General features: G+C 45.7%; 1 protein-coding gene across 2 annotated transcripts in view; it reads right to left on the minus strand.

Annotated features, from left to right (window-relative positions):
• Positions 1–20,519, minus strand: part of LOC147691817 (calmodulin-1-like) — a 57,827-nt gene that overhangs the window by 14,689 nt on the left and 22,619 nt on the right. For both annotated transcript variants that reach the window (XM_086938110.1, XM_086938111.1), the window contains 3 exons: positions 10,225–10,368; positions 5,834–5,940; positions 4,310–4,445 (listed from right to left, as the gene is read on the minus strand). In XM_086938110.1, coding sequence (XP_086794236.1) covers positions 4,310–4,445; positions 5,834–5,940; positions 10,225–10,368 — 387 coding nt within the window. The remainder of the gene's footprint in view (positions 1–4,309; positions 4,446–5,833; positions 5,941–10,224; positions 10,369–20,519) is intronic.

The following is a 20,519-nucleotide window of genomic DNA, read 5'->3' on the forward strand; positions in this document are numbered from 1 at the left end:
ACCTTTGGTCTTATCCAGATAAAATTTCAACACCCTCCTAACATCCAGGGAATGTAAAGACCTTTCCGCTGGAGATGAAGGATTCTGAAAAAACGTAGGCAAAGGTATAGTTTGGTTGACATGAAAGTCAGAAATAACCTTGGGAAGAAATTTAGGGTGAGTACGCATAACAACTTTAGCAGCATGAAATACAGTATAAAGTTCATTACAACACAACGCCTGAATTTCACTCACCCTGCGGGCCGATGTAATGGCCACGAGGAACGCCGCCTTCCAGGACAGGTGCTACAACAAAGCCTTATGAATGGGTTCAAAAGGCTCCTTCATCAAACTGGACAGCACCACATTCAAAACCCATGAAGGCGAAGGAAGCCTGACAGGAGGGAACACTTTCTTCAAGCCTTCCAAAAAGTCTTTGATCACAGGGATCTGGAAGAAGGAAGTCTGTGAAGGGCTTTTCCTGTAGGCAGTCAAGGCAGCGAGATGAACCTTAATGGAATGAACATTAAGGCCAGACTGCGCCAAATGCAGAAGGTAAGGAAGGATGACATCTTCCTTGCATGTCGTTGGGTCAAAGTTCCTGGACACACACCAGATACAAAACCTCTTCCACTTGTAAGCGTAGGACGTCCGAGTGGAAGGTCGCTTAGACTCCTTCAGTATGTCCATGCAATCTTCGGGCAGATTTAAATGGCCATATTGCACTATCTCAGGAGCCATGCCGCCAAACTCAAGGACGAGAGGTTGGGGTGCAACCGTATGTGTGGAAGAAGGGACCGGTGTAGAAGGTCTGTGAACCACCACTGTCTGGGCCATTCCGGGGCAATCAGGATCATCCTTGCCCTGGAACGGGACAGCTTGATGAGCACCGCTGGAATCAGGGGAATGGGCGGAAAAGCGGAAACAAAGCTGTTCGACCAGTTGATCCAGAGTGCATTCCCCAGCGTCCCTTGCTGGTAGTACCTGGAGGCGAAGTCTCTGCATTTGCTGTTTTCAGCGGTGGCGAACAGATCTACGTCTGGAGTCTCCCACCTCTCGAAGACTTCTCCTAGTACGTCGTCGTTTATGACCCATTCGTGGTTTTCCTGAATCAGTATGCTCAGTGCGTCCGCCTGAGCATTCTGCACACCTGGCAGATGGGTAGCCGTTATCGTCAATCCCCTGGCCAGAAGCCAGCGCCAGATCATCTGCGCCTCCCGAGACAGGGTGCGCGATCTCGACCCCCCCCTGCTTGTTGAGGTAATACATCGTGGTCGTATTGTCCGTCTGTACAAGCAGAGAGTTGGTCCGGAAGGATGGATGAAAGGCCTTCAGTGCCAAGTGAACAGCTCTGAGTTCCAGGAAATTGATGTGATACGTGGACTATGTCTGAGACCACGTGCCTTGGATCTGTAAGTCTCCCGAATGCGCTCCCCAGCCCTGGAGAGAAGCATCCGTCACGAGAGTGAGTAGGAATGTCCTTGTGGAAGGGAACCCCTCTGAGGGGATTCTCCGCTGAACACCACCACTTCAGAGACTGAAGAACATGCAGAGACAGTCGTATCCTGTCGTCCCAAGATCCTCTCCTCTGGTCCCATTGGTCCTCCAAGCACTCCTGCAGAGGTCTCATGTGTAGTCGTGCATGAGGAGTGAGGAAGATACAAGAGGCCATCGACCCCAGTAGAGAAGACACCGTCCTCACTGTTGTAGATGGAGCGGTCATAAGAGCCTGAGCCTTCCGTAAGTTCGATAGCCGTCGCTCCTCCGAAGGAGACACGCTTGCTGACAGCGTATTGATGGTGGCTCCCAAGTATTGAATGCATTGGACCGGAATCGGGACAGACTTGGACATGTTGATGTGCAACCCCAACTTGTTCAAGAGAACGCACGTCTTCTGGAAGTCCGCTTGAGCTTCCGAGAAGGAGGAGGCCTTGATCAACCAATCGTCCAGGTACGGGTAGACAAACACCTTGTTCTTCCTGAGGTGTGCCGCTACCACTGCCATGCACTTCGAGAATGTCCTGGACGCAGATTTCAACCCGAAAGGCAGCACTGTGTATTGGTAATGGTTGGTGCCGACTTGAAATCGCAGAAACTTCCTGTGTTTGTACGCGATGGGCACGTGGAAGTACGCATCCTGTAGGTCTATGGCACAAAGCCAGTCCCCCTGTTGCAACGGAGGATAAATCTGATGCAACGACAGCATGCAAAACTTTTCTCTGCGAATCCACTTGTTTGCCTGCCGCAAGTCCAGAATGGGCCTGAACTCGTTCTTGTCCTTCTTGCGAACCAGAAAGAACCGGGAGTACAGACCTCTTCCTCTTTGAGACAGAGGTACGTCCTCTATCGCCCTTTTCCTTAACAGGATATCGGCCTCCGCCTGGAGCTCGCGCAGTTGATACTGCGAGCTGACCGGAGGGATCGCTGGAGGAGGGCTGAGGAATCGAAGACTGTATCCATTGCAAACAATATTCAGCACCCACTTGTCCTGAGTAATTTTTCTCCACGCTGCCAGAAAAAATGGAACACTTCCCCCCCCACCGGAGCGGGTAACGGATGACGGGGAAGTAACCGCTCAGGGACGAGACCCGGCCGGGCCCTTGTTCGCGGTAAAGGACTGTTGTCCCCCTCTACCCTTCTGACGTTTCTGGAAGGGTCTCCGGAACTGCTGCTGTCCCGAAGACTGCCCTCGTCCTCTTCCCTGTGCGCCGTAGCACCTCTGGAAAGGCCTGAAGGATTTCTTCTCTTTGGGCTTCTCCAAGCCCACAGCCGTTAGGGTCTCTGCCTCCGCCTTCATGCGGGCCATCTCATCGTCTGCGTGTTTACCGAAAAGGGTCTCTCCGGAAAAGGGCAGATTGGCCACCCGCTGCTGGGCCTCCGACTTGAGTGACGTGAGCCGAAGCCAGGCGTGCCGCCGCTGGTTGATTCCATGGCAGTAACCATGTGCAGCCAACAGGGAGGTGTCCGCCGCTGCACTGATCACCTGGTTTGAAACCAGCATCCCTTCCTTGAGGATCTCCTGGAAGTCCTCCCTCTTGTCTCTCGGAAGCAGTTCCACGAACTGTTGAAGGGAGTCCCACAGCGCCCGGTCGTAACGGCCTAGCAGAGCCGTATCGCTGGCAGCTTTCATGGCTGCGGAAGCGGTCCCACACGCTTTCCTTCCTGCTGAGTCGATCCACCGCCTCTCCTTATCTGGTGGCTCAGTGGATGACGGGGAGGTAGAGTGTAGTTTTCTGGCCGCCGTCACAATCACCGAATCCGGTACCGGATCCATTCTCAGGAAAGCAGGGTCCGAATCCGGGGCCCTGTTCTTCAGAAGCCAGGACGGAGCGGCCTTCACCACCGCTGGCGTGAGGAACAGCTCCTCCGCAGGTTCCTTCAGTCCAGGCACCAGAGGCAGAAGAGGGCGAGACAAGTGCTTCTTGTAAAGCGTCTCGAATATCACGGACGTCGTAGGTGTTGGAGCCGTCACCGTGATACCTAACTTCGCAGCCCCCCTCAGGAGAACCTCCTGGAACGTGGCAATGTCGTCCACTGGAGAGATCCTGGTCTCTGGAGAGTCCGATAAGGTCGGCGAGTAGGAAGTATGGGTCCTGTAGGAGTCCATGCGTGACCTGGACCCCCTCCTCCTATGGCGACTCCTTGATCTGGTGGAGGATCTATGGCGACTCCTTGATCTTCCTCTGTCCGGAGCGTGAACGGGACCTCCTCGGCCGAGGATGGTCAACCGGGTCCACAGGAACAGGTGATTTAGGTTTTGACGGAGCCTTAGGTTTAGGCGTACCCTTCGGAGGCGTCGGAAACTTAGGCACAGAGGTCGACCTCGGAGGAACCGGAGGTGGCACCTCAGGTAACCCAGATCCAGGTTGCGGTGGAGGCAACGGAGGCGGCGAAGGTGTCCTCGGACGGGGACCCCTCGGTAACGGAGGGGGGAGTCATCTTCCCCGACAGGGTATATATCCTCGGAATACACAGAGCGCGGTGAACCGCCTTCCTTTCCAGCCTGGGACGTAGGCGAACCTCCCACGGCGTCAGGTCCGTCTCCACCTCTTTTCGGCGTCGAAGAACGGCGACCATACGGTGAGCGTCGGCCCCTGGACGCAGAGCGTCTCTTCTTCGGCTTCGAACGCCTTCGGCGCCTCAACGGCGACCTTCCATGCCTCGACGGAGACCTTTTGTGCCTACACCCTCCCCAGAGAGAATGCCACAGACTTTACACTTCTCTCATTTCAACAAACCAAAGTAGATACTCCAATTCCAAAGGAATAGCAGCAATCTTTACAGTTTAACCATACACCTCTCTTCCTCCCATGCATGCTGGGGGACTGACCTTCGTAGTTGACCTGCCCATCTCCATCAATATCAGCTTCTCGTATCATCTCATCCACCTCCTCGTCTGTTAGCTTCTCGCCCAGGTTGGTCATTACGTGGCGGAGCTCAGCAGAGCTGATGTACCCATTGCCATCCTAAGGAAGAACAGACATTTGAGAGTTGATCTAAGCATCCTCTTTACATATACATAGGAAGAAGGCTTTGAGTGAGAGGAGAATGGTAATAACCTAACAGAGATCCATTGTGGCACAGAAACGGTGAGAAAATTGAGCAAATTTATGTGAAGAAAGAGCATTATTGACAAAAAGCTGCCTAGGCAACCTGATTCACCGAGACCAAGGAACAGATAAAGCGTAATACTTAATGTGTTCAAAGACTGAGCTGGGACACAACCTCAATCTCCCAATGCAAGACCTAGTGTTTTAACCACTCCCTATTCTCGTTGGAGTGTCCTGAACTCCAAACATAACACTGTGGCACCCAATATGTGACAGATAACGGTGCTGAAAAAATTCTATTTCAGTGCTGATGGTTGGTTTCCTCCCACAAGCTTGTTTCTTGGGGTGGCGGTATCTCCATTAAAGGCACAGTCTTACATTGGAACACTCTTCCCTTTAGTATCAAATCTGCATTGGCTCTTACGAAATTCTGGAAATCCTTAGACCCATGGCTTTATGGCAACTTATCAGGGCCCTTTAGTGTTAAAAAGCTAGCGCCAAGACGCCTCCGGGCATATGAGCGCTACAAAACTACCAATCCTAGCATACTACTGGCTCGAGCAGTTAAGGGGTTACGACTGACTGTTGTAAAGCAGTTTTACCTACAAGATAAAAAGCCTAAATGAATCCTTACTGTAAGATCAGATAAGTGAGAAACCTAAGACCATGCACGACAATACATTTGCGCCTGGCACTTGCCGACCATCCAATGGTTACATATTTCGAATTGTACAGGATGAAAAATATTAAAACAAAATAAGACTGGTTAGCTCTCAGAGAGACTAAAATCAATTAGGACAGTCTGTATATGGTGCAAGAATGTTTATGAAAAAGCATATTCTAAGATCATGCAATGCAACATTTATGTATTTCTGTTTTCCAAGTTGGTAAATGCTAATATTTTGATAGAAGGGCACTATTTGTCTTCAAAGAGGAGGGGAATCTTTATTCTGTAACTGTAGCGGAGGATTCTTTTTACACTACATCACAGAGGGCAAATCAAAGCTGAAAAGAAAGGCCTTTAGGCTATTGTTTCCCAACATCTGCCCTTACATGGCCTTCATCCACCAGTATAACCACCACATGAAACGAACTTACACCACAAACCGTTCCAGCTCTGACATAAGCTTGCCTTCTCTCTGCAGCAGAGGCTAAAGACCCACACGCACAGACACTGCCAATCAATCCCACCAATCTTCAAAGAGTTGATATTATCCAGGACAACTCATGAAGCCTTATTTTTCAAGAAACCCCTAGCTGTTGACTTCCATCTGAGCAGTCAAACTCCATATACTGGTCCATACCTTATCGAACACTCTAAAAGCTTCTCGAATCTCTTCCTCGCTGTCTGTGTCCTTCATTTTCCTCGCCATCATAGTTAAGAACTCTGGGAAGTCAATAGTGCCATTCCCTAGGAAGAAAAGAGGTACAAAAAAATTGGTGAACAACGGGGTACATACAGATACTGAAAGCAGACCAAAATGCAGAACCCTTAACTGGATCTAGCAGGAGCAGTTGAATTTAAGAATACTTCAGTGTCAGTGCACAAGTTCATGGAGTGAACCAGGAAAAGAACAACTCAAAAGCCTTTGGCAACAACATGCATTCAAGTACTTGTACTGGTGTAGATGTATGCTAACATCTGCACAATTCTTATAGTTCAGTCAATGCTCAACCTGAGCATGCGAACTGTGGAGTCTAATACCAATATGTAATTTAAGAGTCACACTCAACTTAGCTGTCACAGATTAACGTGTTTAACACTTCTTATGGCCAAAAATATTCCCCAATCTATGACATCTGTTAGCCCAAAACATTATTCACATATGTAACATCTATACCAAGGTATTTAGCAAGAAACCTCGCTTCTTCAGAACAATTCATTTGTGACAAACCAAATTCTTGGAATTGAACCGGAAATTGAAAAACGAAATACTAGATATGAATCTAATAGCTCTAGTTTACAAATGGATTATAAACCCATGACATTTACTCCTTTTGGTAATTAACCCGTTCCCCAACATAATTTTGGTCTTTAAGTTACCTAGAAATTCCAGATAAGTGTTGCAGGTAGTAAGCAAGATTTTTCAATTACCTCATATAAATTTATATCAATTTTTGGGCCTGTAAGCAAGACGGAATAATAAAATACAGTAGATCACCTGACGGGTAAACCTATGTTGAAGGCTTCATTTTCTAGCATTAATTGTTTAATCAAATTTCTAACCCTGTGGAGACTCGAAAGAGGCAGCAGGTAATCCCTTGAAATTGTCATCAGTCTGCCATTACAAAGATGATCATTTATATACTCTTCCTCTCTTCAAATGGCTGCCACCTGGTGGTAACGGATCTATCAACTGAGAGCAATGCTTTAGTAAGAAAGGAAGGCGGCGCAGAACCAGACTGTTGCAAGCATGAATGGAACGGGGGATAGAAGCCGAAACTGTAGCAAGCCTTCCCAAAGGTGATCATGAGAAGACCACTGGGACGTGGCCAAACTACTGAGTGAGGCTAAGAAGCTGACCGCGCACAGCAGACCAGCAACAAACTGCCAAGAGTCACTCCCACGCACTGCATATGAGCTGCTCTGAAGGTTGCTCAGACTGCATACATGGGTGGTGGCAATACAACACAGCTGTGGATTTGTAAGAAAGGACGTTTGAACACATTTCCTGCTTCACAACTATCACACGCTCAAGGCTGGGGACGCTGTAGTGTCTGTAGATGGATGTGTAGGTACTTGGATGAATACCACGTGAGCTCGCACCAAAACAGAACACGGAAACAAATTCAGCTATTTCAGTTTAGAAAGATTAGTCTGGTGCACTGGGGAGGATGGGTGGGATTATTAGCAGGAAGAACACACTAAAATGGCACAACGACATATGGGTGTAATCGTAGGTACTTGTTGACATTTGTACAATATTTGATTGGGATAATGATGGGAAATTGGGGAGGTGGGGAGGAATAGCCGCTTTGCCACTGCTTCTATTTCCATTATGGCACATATGTACAAATACACCAAAATAACTTTGAATGTACTGATGAGGGAAGTCATCCCGAAACCCGAGACATGTCTCGGGCGATATCCTAAAACCCGGGACATGTATTGGTCTAGAGATTCATCAGTCCTACAAGTACCGACTTGCACCCACCTGGGTGATCCACTGAAGGACTGCAAGTACCAGAGTCCCGAGGGGCGATCCGGAGGAGGGGCTAGCGGTGTGCGCTCCATTTATGACGAAACACAATACGGCTCCCTTGAGCTTTGGGCCAACGGGCTCTTGGAAGACGCACCTGCGTGCCGGTTCTGGCATCGAGGCCTTTGACTGTTGTGTGGCGGCCTTCTCTTCCACTTCTAAACAATCTTTCTCTACTGATGAGGGAAGTCATCCAGAAACCCGAGACATGTCTCAGGCGATATCCTAATACCTGGGACATGCATCGGGTCTAGAGATTCATCAGTCCTACAAGTACCGACTTGCACCCACCTGGGTGATCCACTGAAGAACTGCAAGTACCAGAGTCCTGAGGGGCGTTCCGGAGGAGGGGCTAGCGGTGTGCGCTCCATTTATGACGAAAAATAATGTGGATGAACGCTATCAAATATACTCCTTTCTGGAACTAAGATGGCACCATGTGGCTGTAGTCCAAAAACACTTGACACACGAAGTTCTTAAACTTGAGAGGGGATGGAAGGGTCAAGCTCTACAGCATGGAATACTCCATCTATGCAAGGGAGGCAGTAATATGGGAGAGGACCACGGTGCCTTTCGCGCCTGACTAGACCAATAGATCGGTAGGGTGATAAGCGTTTGCATATTCTAGATTAGGTGGTCAGGATCTGCTGGTAACTACTGTATATACACCAAACGACCATACCAAATTCCTACATGACATGACGCATATGGTACATCACAACTTTTCAGAAATTAATACAGAAGGACGGAATGCCCAGAGGGCATTTTCTGGCACACAGAAGGTTAATCAGGGCTATAAATTCCATGTAGAGGGATTACAACTTAGCAGAACCACAGAGTAGCCATAGCCAGAGTCTGTTTCGGAACTATGGTAAACAGTAAAGGAGAGGCACCCATCGAATGCTCTTAGATAAAACTCTACCCGACCTATTGTTTCTGTGGAACAAATGGTCAGCGGACATTGAAGTTAAACTGACGGAGGACTAGAAGCTGATCCTCTCACTTCTAAAACTTCCACTATTGCAAATTTAAGCTCCAGCAGTTAACATCTTACATCAAGCTCACCTTACCCCCAAATGACAGGCTAAAATATACCCTTCCTTGTGGCAGAATGTCCAATATGCAAGGAGGCAAAGGAGGACTTCTACCACGTTGTGGTCATGTCAGCCGAGGCAACAGATTGGAGTCAAGTTACAATTCAGGAGAGGACATTCAAGAGTAAAGGTTATCAAGACTGGAGCCATGCCTGCTGGACCTTTTCCTTGCATGGGAAAAAGAAGCATGTAAATGTGCTTTCTAGACCATGCTCTGATTTTAGCTAAGAATGTTATTGCCTTGGCATGAAGACTGGTCAAGGTACCAGCAACTGCCAAATGGGTACAAAGAGTTACATATTGGACAGAATCAGAGGGAACAGTTTTCAGTGGAAAACACACTAGGGATGAGGCCCAGCCAGCACCAGTGTAGCCTGGAAGAGATCAAACAATCCTTCACTAAAACAACATCTGGCTACACAATACACTGCATGTGTGACAGCTCATCATAGGTGATAAAGAGAACAGAAGGCCACAGAAGCTGTCCCCTCAGAATCTGCTCCACCATTTCTCACAGACAATATAGAGGCTCAGTACTTCCACACTCCGCTGCTTTACTGGATACGAGACATTTACCTAGTTAATTATCAATTCCATGTCAGTTCCACTTTATGAACTGCAGAGCACAAGGGGGTGCCACAAAAAAAGCACTAGCTTTAAAAAGACCCATTCTATTTGGTGCCATCTAAGAAAACATGAGCCGAAAGTTACATTTTCCTCTGATTGACTCACTAGCCTTATAGTTTGACTGAAATCAACAAGACAGATGTGGGAAATACCTCGTATCACAAGAAGAATTAACAGAACTGGCAACTAACTTGAGAGCGACTCAAATCACGTGTTGGAATCAGACGCCAGTTAGATTGGCCACATTTATTGTGGAAGAACCAGTAAGAGAACAATGGCATAAAGCTCCTGGTTGCAGAAACACAGGAATAGAGACTGGGCAGAGGAGAGAGGGGCAGCAAAAGTGCATGTATAGACTTCTAAAGGGCAGCATATCAGAACGAAAGAGCGACGCAAGGCCGGAATTAAACATGTTTCATGAAATTGCAAATAGGCCTGCAGGCAGAACATTATCATGCTACAGGGTGAGTCTGGTCCCTGGAGAGGGGTGGTACCCTTACGCTGCGCCTAGCATGTGTTGATATAACAAGGTAAACCATGAACTAATTCAGCTTTCCTTCTAAGGATGCTTACAGTTATTGGGCTTGTAGGTTGGGCCACAAATAGGGTGTGAAGTGTCAATCTAATAGATCTATCCGGTGTTAACCATCCTGCTTACGGTCTGTTTAAAAGCACCTGGCTGTCATAAAGGAAAGTGCACCTGAATATTTGATTATGCTTTTCCTTTGACTCAACAGTGGCAACTGGTAAAAGGGGAAGAAACCAAACACTCACCATCGGCATCAACCTCATTGATCATGTCTTGCAGCTCTGCCTCAGTGGGATTCTGTCCCAGCGACCTCATCACAGTGCCCAGCTCCTTGGTGGTGATGGTGCCATCGCCATCCTTGTCAAAAAGGCAAAAGGCCTCCTTGAACTCTGGAAACAGAAATTGGGCATTTAATGCAAAAATCAGATTACGTAATAAGAGTAGCAGGCCCCAATAGACTGTTACGCATAAAAGCAGTTCAGTTTCATTAAAAACAGTAAATTAGACCACCAACAGGTTTGCCAAAGTCTCAGATTTGGATACAAATCTTCATAAAACCATACAAATAAGCTAAAGGTGTGCCTATATCAAAGGGGCTCTCCTGGATTCAGCCCCCCTCCCAACTCCCATGGAGATAAATGGGTCAAGGGGTGGAGAAAACAGTGTATGTGCAGCCTCCAGTGTTCGGAATGGACTTCATCAGTCTCATACAAATGCAACCAATCTCTTGATCGACACCTGTGTAATCCACACACTGCCCACACGTGTTACTGCACACATACTGCCAGAGGCCTTCCACACATGTCCAAGACATGAAGTTTAAGAACCCCATTTAGATGGAACGGCTTGGACAATATGCGCCCCCCCCCCCCCCAGGAGTAAATGTAAAAGAGCCCTGTCCCAACTACAGCTTATGCTGCTGCTGCTACTACTGTGATTCCTCACGTAGTGTGGGTGGAGTGGAGAGTCACCAGAAGTATGGAATACCCTCTTGTGCAAAGCCCAGCTCTGGTGTCTCGCCTCCGACCTCCAATAAACTTGTATGGCTGTGGAGTTCACCGGGAAAACATGCAATGCTTTGCAAAGCCACGCGGAGCTCTTTTGTGTACCTTAATTATTCAGTAAAGTTTAGTTCCATTGGCACCAACTTAACACTCTTTGACACTCCATATTCTCAACTCAAGCTCTTTGATTTCCATAATCAGATACCTTTCTACTGCAGGATATATCAAGAGCTGAAAATATTGGACTACAATAACATGTTTTCTAAGGCGCAGGCTTTGCTCGCACTGCTAGCCTTCATCATCATATTCGGTTCACCAGATCACAAAACCACAGGGGCCTAACTACTCTCAAGGAGAGGAAACTGGCAGGCAGGGTAACCAGCACTCAAGAGACCAAGTTGGCAACAATATCTCACTTGAGCTTCCTGTCTCTTAAGTAAACATGAGTGAATAGAAAAGGCATAAATCGAGGTTAGCATTAGTGAAGGGTGTACAGTAGAACAGTTGTAAAAAAATAAGACTCTTTCAAAGGTTGTAAAATAACACTCACTACTGTGTACACGTTAAAGATATTTACAGTATAAACAGTAATTTAGAAAATAGAAAACACCCAAAATAATCAAATCCAGAGCAATAATACAATGATCATATAATGTCACACCTAGTAAAGTATTCTCAGATTGAAATTAGTAGTCAGTTAAACCAGAGGATTACTATACTATAGAAACGAGACAAGTGTTCGGTAACACACTACAAACACATGTAAACAAGGTTTACAAACAGCTAACATAAAAAACTTTAAACAGAATATTGTTAAAGAGATTATTATAATAGCAACATTTGTCTAGCACTCTAGCTTGATTCTTCAGCAGCCCTCGCTTGGGTTTGTGGTGACTGACACAGAAGAAGTCTTGGCTCTCTTCAGCATCTCAAGCCTCTTTGGACCGTTGGGTGCCAGCCGACCCTTCCAACTTCATCCCAGACAGGAAAAATAAGCACAAACCGGCTCCACCATCAGTATACCCCACGGCACCAGGTACCCTGCAAGTCCAAGGACAGGGAATACCAGCTTCTATTTCCAAAGCGAAGCATTTTGGTCAATGCCAACTGCCAATTATCAGTGTCTGGAGTCCTTCAAGTTCAAACGGTCACCTAATTACACTCAGTTTTTTGCCCCAGAGAGGCATCTGTAAGGCCGACCCTCACCTCCGAATACAATGCAGGGATCCTCGGTCTATTTGAAGAGGCACAAGTAAACCTAATGGGACTGCTCTGATGGAAAGCTTTGTGGGTTCCCCCTACCAATACTTGCTCCCTAACAAAGAAATCAGAAAGAAGTGGGGTTTGGGACTGTCCTTATAATAAATATTGCACCATGGTATTTTTACATCAAAGTTAATGTTTGTGAAGTCATGAGTTACACTTAACAGGTGTACCAATAGGTCTGCAAAGTCAAGTCAATAACTAATATGTGAAATGTTACATCTGGAATACCTGCGCAATATATGAAGAAACAAAAAGCAAAACGTTACTTATCCTGTACCCATCTATTTGTAGCTTAAAGTGCAGCATACAATGGCATCTAGTGCTGGTTGCAATTGTTTGCAACATGTTTTTCTTAGAACACATCTTCGGTCTCAAGAGATCGTGTCACTCCTCCCTTAACCTACAATGCACCAGGATGAAAACCTCCCCTCAGAATGCTTTTCACAGTGTATGAATAAGTAGCGTGGCAAAAAGGATTTGTGTGCTGTGCACTATCACTGTAATGACCAGCATCTTCGATCATTGCTCACTGCCAGGGAGACGTGTGCGCGCGCATGTTAATCAGGGAGACGTGTGTGCATATTATTCAATAGCACTCCATGCTACAAATAGTTACAGGATAAGTCAAAAACTCAATTTGTAGAATATGCAGCCGTAAATGCACATATCCTGTATACACTAAAGAAGTTCCTCCTGTAAGCAATGGCTAGCAAGCAGATAATGTGGGCTTGAATATACACAGCAGTACGAACTAAATGTGTGTAGTGTTGGCAATGTAGCAGTTTATCCGCTATTGGAATGTTTCCTAAGAGGCCACACTTGCTCCTTCTCTCTAGTGAAACGTGCTTTAGGAACAGTCGGAGTTTTGCTTTACCGTACCATGACTGCATGCATGTTACTATATCTGGCAATTCCATTTTTCAAAATGGGATTCAGAAAAGAGTCTTCGCAACAAACAGTTGCTTAGTCTGTAGGTTGGATTTGGTCCTTTCCGTGTAATAGATCAGTGCCTTTTTGGCATCTAATGTGTGCAATGCCCTTTTTGTCAATATTGCTGGATATAGGAAGAAGATAAGCAAATCAACTGCCTGACTGATGCAGAAAGGGGAAATTATCTTCTGTAGACACCTTTGGTTTGGCCTGAGGATGTCTACCTAAGTGACCGCATATGGAGAGGTTCTCCACTGTTAGTGCTTGTGACCAACTCTCTTTGACGAAGTTACTGCAAATGGAAAGGCTACTTTCCACAACAGGAACTGCCGAAGTGTAGCAGCTCACATAGAATTCCCTTAAGTTTTACAAGTACAAAATTATGGTTCCAAGTACGGGCCATTCGGGTTCTAAGAGGGATATCTTTTTAAGCCCCTCGATAAAGGCTTTCACAACAGGTATTTTGAACAGGGAAATGTGTTCTCTGTTTTGCATGTATGCTGCTACCAAGCGAAATATAATTGAACAGAAGTGTCTGCCAATCAAGCTTTCTATAGGTGCAGTAGATAAGATAAATGATATTCAGCACTGATGCTTTAAGTGTGTCCTACCTGTGTACGCAAGCATTAAAGGACAAACCTTTCCATTTTGCAGTTAGCACACTTGTGTAATTGGCTTAGGTGGTTTGTGCAGGATTGGCATACATTCCTGAAGAAGTTGTAAATAACCAAACTCTAGGACCTCAGGTGCCAGATTCATTCCTTGAGGTTTGGATTTCTGAGTTGACCATGATGCTGTGTAAAAAAAAAGGGCCGGTTTTGTGGGTAGTTTCTTGTGTGGGTGAAATAACTCTTCCAGAAGCATTGAATACCAAGGCGGTCTCAACCACGTCAGCGAGACTAGAATGAGAGTCAGAAGTTGGTCTTATCTTGTTGACCAAATCTGGAATCAGAGCAGTGGAGAAACATAGGCAAAGATCCCTCGCCACTTTATCCCTAGTGCATTGTCCATGGACTGCGGATGCGGGTATTTTAAGGTGTAGTTTAGGCGTTTTGCCTTTTTTTTACGGTGGCGGTCACATCTATTGCAGATGTGCCCCGTTTTTAAAAGTGCATTTGTAGTACTTGATTATTCAACTCCCATTCCAGGACTTGTTAATAAGTCTTGCTTAGTAACCCTGCAGAGTCATTTTCCACCTGTGGTATATGCTCTGCCAGGAGCTGAATTTTATCGCAAATGTTCAATTGCTAAATTCTTTGTCCATCACCACCTCCTTTTGTACCGCTTTTGGCCGCCAGAAGTGTGGCAGGGTATGCTCAGACGTGAGTCCCTTGCTCACTTTGCCACTGGATTCAAGCAAGCCGGGCTGAAGACGGCTGGAATGCCATAAACCGGTTCTCGAAAGCTTGTTTCCGGTCCAGGGAAGATATGGCTTGGCAGTTCGGGCTGGACTGTTCCCATGAGGCACAGGGTCAGGCTATTTTGCATATAGCCATGTCTGAACTGGGGTGGCAGAGTGGGCTAAAGAACGGTGATGGATTAAACCCAGATCTTTTGACTGGGTTTGATTGATTCAGATGCTCCGTCCATCACCACCCCCTTTTGTACCGCTTTTGGATTTCTGAGTTGACCATGATGCTGTGTAAAAAAAAGGGCCGTTTTTGTAGGTAGTTTCTTGTGTGGGTGAAATAACTCTTCCAGAAGCATTGAATACCAAGGCGGTCTCAACCACGTCAGCGAGACCAGAATGAGAGTCAGAAGTTGGTCTTATCTTGTTGAAGGATTGTCTTGACCAGAGTGTGTAAAATTCTTTGAGTGCAAATTGAATCGCTGTCACCTGTGTAAATAATCATCAAACCAAGGTACCCCGAACAGTCAAGCGTTTGAGATGTGATCCTTACCCCGTGTTGAAGAGGTCTGTGGTAATGGTCACCTATGATAGAGGGTCAAGAAATGGACTGCCCTGCAACAAATTCTTGTTTTTCCACTTCCATTATTAAGAATGTGTGTTGAACTCTGGGCAGATACCATCACTAGATCTTCCCAAAGACCCTCCACATCAAGACCACTGCCTCACTAGACACTCTTGCAGTGGACTTGTGTACAATCTTGCCTATGAAGCTATTTGAAGCCATCTTCAACAATGTCAATACAGTACTCGCTGAAAGGGGACATGGTATCTGAAAAAGAGGTAACCGCCTTTAGAATGGCACCACCCTTTCTTGGTTTGTGTAGGTTTTCCTTCTGATGGCATTTAGCACAGCTCCTAGAAAAGGTTGGATTAGTGGCTCTACATGAGATTCTCGCTTTGAGTGTCAACCGTAGTCTCTGTAACAGAAACACCGATACGTGAGTGAGTGCTAGGCCTTGGCCGCAGCTGTTCTTCACCCATCAATCGACTAGTTATAGGAAGAAGTGTATGCATTTCTTCACAGATGTGCAACTACACTGCTAAACATTTGGTGAACACCCTCGGGCTGTTCTAAACACATGCACACACATGTTTGGTTTAAAGAAGTAAACATAAAGGCAAAAGGGTTAACAGGCTCATGACTGCGCACCAATATAGCCTGAGGAATGCTTAAGAAGAGCAAAGAGTGGAAACCTTCAGAGAAGATAGAAGGATCATTTTCCTGCTGTTTGCACTTTATTTAGAGGCAAGGCTCCAGAAGTACAAATAAGCAGAAAGCCTAATGGGAGAGGAGCCCCATGGAATCATGCAAATTAAGACAGAACAATTCTCAATATTGTTGCTTCCCAACCTTGACACAATGACCGAAGGAGCTGACTGACTCATCACCAGCTTGCCTCACCCTGTTCTTGACAAACAGCCCCACCTACAATACACCACACTTCCGGGTTTTAGAGATCATTGTGGGCTGTTGCAGCACTACTGATACTGGATCAGAGCCAGGTCACCAGAGAAACTATGGAAGACACAAAGCAAAGACAGTGAGGCCAGTAGAGAGAAGCTCTGGCAGGCACAGAGCAAAGACATGCCATATAAGGTGAGCACCTGGTGTCAGACCTGGATTGGTTCCCTCCTGCCGCAGTAAGGAGGAACTGAAACAAGATACAGCAAGTATAAAGGATGGACTGAGGCAAACTGTGCATTGTGGCACTGGAGTGAAGAGTGATGGGTGAGAGAAAGGTGAACCAAGGTGTGGCTAGGCAGAGTTTGTGGAGAAGTAGGGACAGCAGAGTAAGAATGTGTTTTTGTTAAATGAATGTGGTCAGCTGTACCTGTTGCAAGATATACATAGTGTGGGAAGGTGCCTGTTTGGACATGTTTAGCCCCCCCCACTTTTAACCTGGAAAATGATGCGATTTTATTTTTATTTTTTAACTTTTATTTTTATTGCTAACAAGTCAGATTAACAAAAAAACTTTTATAGCTGTGAGATTTATAAAATTTACATTATAAAGCATAGCATTCAAAAACTAAAGCAAGGGAAAAGTCCTCCATTAGAGATAATAAAATGAAAATTTAACAAATATTGCATATCATGTATTATCGATTAGTTTCCCCTTGAATCGGCGCCCAGATTTTCATCCCCAATTGTTTTCTTTTTCGTCCTTTTGTTGCATAAATAGAGAGTTCAAAATTAAATTTAGCTAGCAAACGAGCCCTCCACATAAAAAAGGAAGGTGGTTCAGGGCTAATCCATTCTTGGGTGATACATGCACGAAATTTGGACATCATAATAAAAATCAGAGACTGTTCCTTTTCTAGAGAGTCTGATGGTAGTCCAAATAAAATCAGTTCCGGGGTGAGATTTACTGTAATTCCCAATATAATCTGGATAAATTTATGAATTTCTGAGTATAGTAGTCACCTTAGAACAGCAAAAGAACATATATATTGCATCTGCTCCTATCAAAGTACAACCGTTACAGCGTATACCAGCAGTAGCCCCCCATTTCATAACCTTAGCTGGTGTATAATAAAGGTCAAACAATACCATATAATGCAATCAAGCAACCTATTTTTCTTTTAGAATAAAGGCTGTCTATCAAAATCTTTTGGAGGCTTTGTCGGTCATTAGACGATAATGAGTTTAAAAAACTATATAGCTGTAAATATTTAAAGTAATCACGGCTCGTGAGTTTAAATTTGAATTGAAGTTCAGAAAATGTGATGTATGCGATTATTTATCCATAAATCACCCAAATAGGTAATACCATTATTCTTCCAACTATTCATAATAGGGTCTCTGAATATAGGGGGGAAACAATGTGGTGAAGTTAAAGGAGTATATCTCAACAATTTTGGAATCCCAGCAAGTCTCCTGATAATTTTTCATGTTCTATATGCTGCAGTTATAATCTTAATTTTTTTTTTGTAGTAACTCGGTTCTACTATTTTTAAGAAATAGCCTCGAGCTTCAGTACCTACTGCAAATTCATAAATCAATGGGGTGTGTGCTGATGAAGTCGGGGCTTTATTGCCTACAATTAAAGGGGATATAAATTGTAGTACAGCTGCCAGATAATAAAACAAAAAATGTGGAATGGTCCACCCTCCTCTAGACTTTGGTAGGATCATTTTTTTGTAAGCTCTCAGATTGCCCTTATAGCCCTATAAGAATCTCCCTTTCATCTTTTCTATTTATTTAAAAAAATCTAACGGGAATTCAAGCGGCACTGTTCAAAATAGATATAAAAATTTGGGCAGGATTAACATTTTTAAAACATTGTTCCTACCATGTAATGATAAATGTAAATGATCGATTCGTTCAAGAGTGGAGTTAGCCTTTTTCAAGATTGGAATATAATTAAGTTTGGGGACGTTGGAAATTTGGTTAGTTAACTTAATTCCCAGATATGTTGCTTCAGAATATGTTAATTCGGGGAGGGGGTTTTTGGCCAAAAAAAAGTATTTGTGTTTTGGATAAATTTAATTTGTATCCTGAAAAGGACCCAAAGGTTGCTGCCAATTCCTCGATCTTATAAAAAGCTTTATCAATATCTTTAGTTACAACCACCACATCATCTGCATATGCCAAGGCCCTGTAACTAACACCTGAAACATCTACTGGAGTTATATCCTCTTCCTGATCTGATTTAATTTATTAAGAAAAATATCAATATATATGGCAAAAAGAAGTGGAGAGGATGGGCATCCTTGACAGGTTCCTCGTTGGATAGGAAATGAAGCAGATTTATTAGCCCCCAGTTTAACACAAGATGTCGGATTTTGATAAAGGGCCTTCAAGGCTGTTATTGACCTATGCGATGTTGATTGAAAATGCAAAGGGTCACTGCCAACCAGGTCCTTTGTGCCAGACCTCCTCTAAAACTGTACCACAAGTGGCACTTCATACCCCCCTGTAAGTCCCCAGTAGATGGTACCCTGGTTCCTAGGGCATTGGGACTGGAGAGGGTCTCCTAAGGACCCCTCACCAAGGCCATGCAAACTGCCACCGCAGCCTGCATGCATTGGCGCAGAGAAAAACGACGGAGTCGGCATAGCACACTGCTGTGTGCCATGCCAAGCAGCACTGCCTATGGTATAGGTAAGTCACCACTCTAGCAGGCCTTAAAAGCTCCAAGGCAGTGTTCACCATATCTCAGGTGGGGTTATATCTGCACGAGCAGATATGCCCCTACAATATTTAAGTCTACTCTTAATATTGTATGTGCCAATCAAGCTATAGAGTACATGGGCTGGAAACTGACAACACAAGTTCCCCAGCACCATGATGGCTTTACTGAACCCAGGATTGCTTGGTACCAAACAACTCCTCTCAATAAATCCACACTGATGCCAGTGTGGGATTTATTGAAACATGGAGAACACATCAGAAGTGCCCCTTGAAAATCTTCAAACCCTGGTGTGATCTCCGAGTGCTTCTACACAGCCTGCCACCACCAAACATGTTTCTGGACCCCTGGGTCAAGATCCCCTGCTCTCAGAGGTCAGAGAAAAATCCCATCCTGGGCGGAGGTGTAACACCTCCTCCCCCAGGATGAGCACAGTGCTCGAGAAGGAAGCTTCAAATGCCTTGCTACCTTTGTAATGAGACCCCAGCCTCTGCTGCTAGAAGCAGATGGCAGCCCCTGGTTCAAAACCCCACTTTTGTCGGAAGAACCGGTGGGAAAACTTCATGAGGAAAAAAGGTGTGCCCCCCCCCCCCATTGCCAACTCCACCCCTCGGGTGCTGGAGTAAAGTGAAGCACATATTTCAGTGCCCACAGTCTTGGAGATGGTGGGGCTAGGGCAATGCCCCACTTTCCACAGGAGGGTGGCAAAATAGGTGTAGACACCCCAAGTAAGGAACCTATTGGTTCCTACCAGTCACTCCCCCGTAACACTCCTAAATCTAGTATTTAGGGAGCACCCTCCCAGACCTTGAAGTCAGATTCCTGATGATCTAAAATGAGCCGGACACTACAGCATCGCACCAGCAGAGAAGACTGCAGACACCAACTGACCTTGCCCCAGCCCTACAGGCCTCTTTGCAGCCCTTGATGAACCTGTGCCAAAAGATGATCCGTCCTGCAGCCCAGCGACCTTTAGAGCCTTGGAAAGACTGCCTGCAACAAAGATCAAAATCTCCTATGGACTCCAGAGCTGTCCAGAACAAACCAACTTGAAAGAACAAAGACCTCTGCCCTAAGGAATCGCAAAACCACTGCCGGACACACCTCCACACCAGACGCCCACAGCCGAATCCAAGTGGGCCCCAGCGCTTCTGAGCAAGGGTCCACCGTAGGCTAACCCATGCTGGACTCCACCTTGACACCTACAGCCCCAACTTGAAGATTCCCTCTGACCGCGACTTGCCCGGTAAGACGTTGACGCCCAAGGATACCCCTGCATCTGAAGGCCCTGGGCCTTGGGAAGCATGATCAAATGTGTCCCTACGTCCTCTAGCATCTCTACTTACCTGGGCAGCTGTGGGTTTTCTTCGTCCAGGCTCCTGGACTGAGCCTGCAGCCTTTCTTCAAAATTTATCTCCCCTATTTGATGACCGCCAATGTGTTGGCACTCTGCACCCGGCCACCAATATATCACTGAGTGTGTAAGTTGGTGCTGCCCTGTGCTTACCTTAACCCCCAGAAACTGGATTACCAAACAGTGTTACTCACCTGTGAGCAGCATCTCTTCAATTACCCCCTTTCTCCATTGGAGAACATTGGTGCCAGATTCGGAGTTTGAACCCTGCACCCAGCTACTCCTGTGCCATTGGAGGTGCAGATTTGCTACATTGCTAAACCTTGCTTTGTGCCGATTCTTCATCCTAAAAACCAAGGCTAAGTTGTATACTTGCCTGCAAAACTGCATTCTTGTTTTCCTCCCATAGGTTAACTTTGCTGAACAGAAAATCGCACTGTGT

Source organism: Lissotriton vulgaris, chromosome 9 (genome assembly GCF_964263255.1).
Source record: "Lissotriton vulgaris chromosome 9, aLisVul1.2, whole genome shotgun sequence".
Classification (NCBI taxonomy): domain Eukaryota; kingdom Metazoa; phylum Chordata; class Amphibia; order Caudata; family Salamandridae; genus Lissotriton; species Lissotriton vulgaris.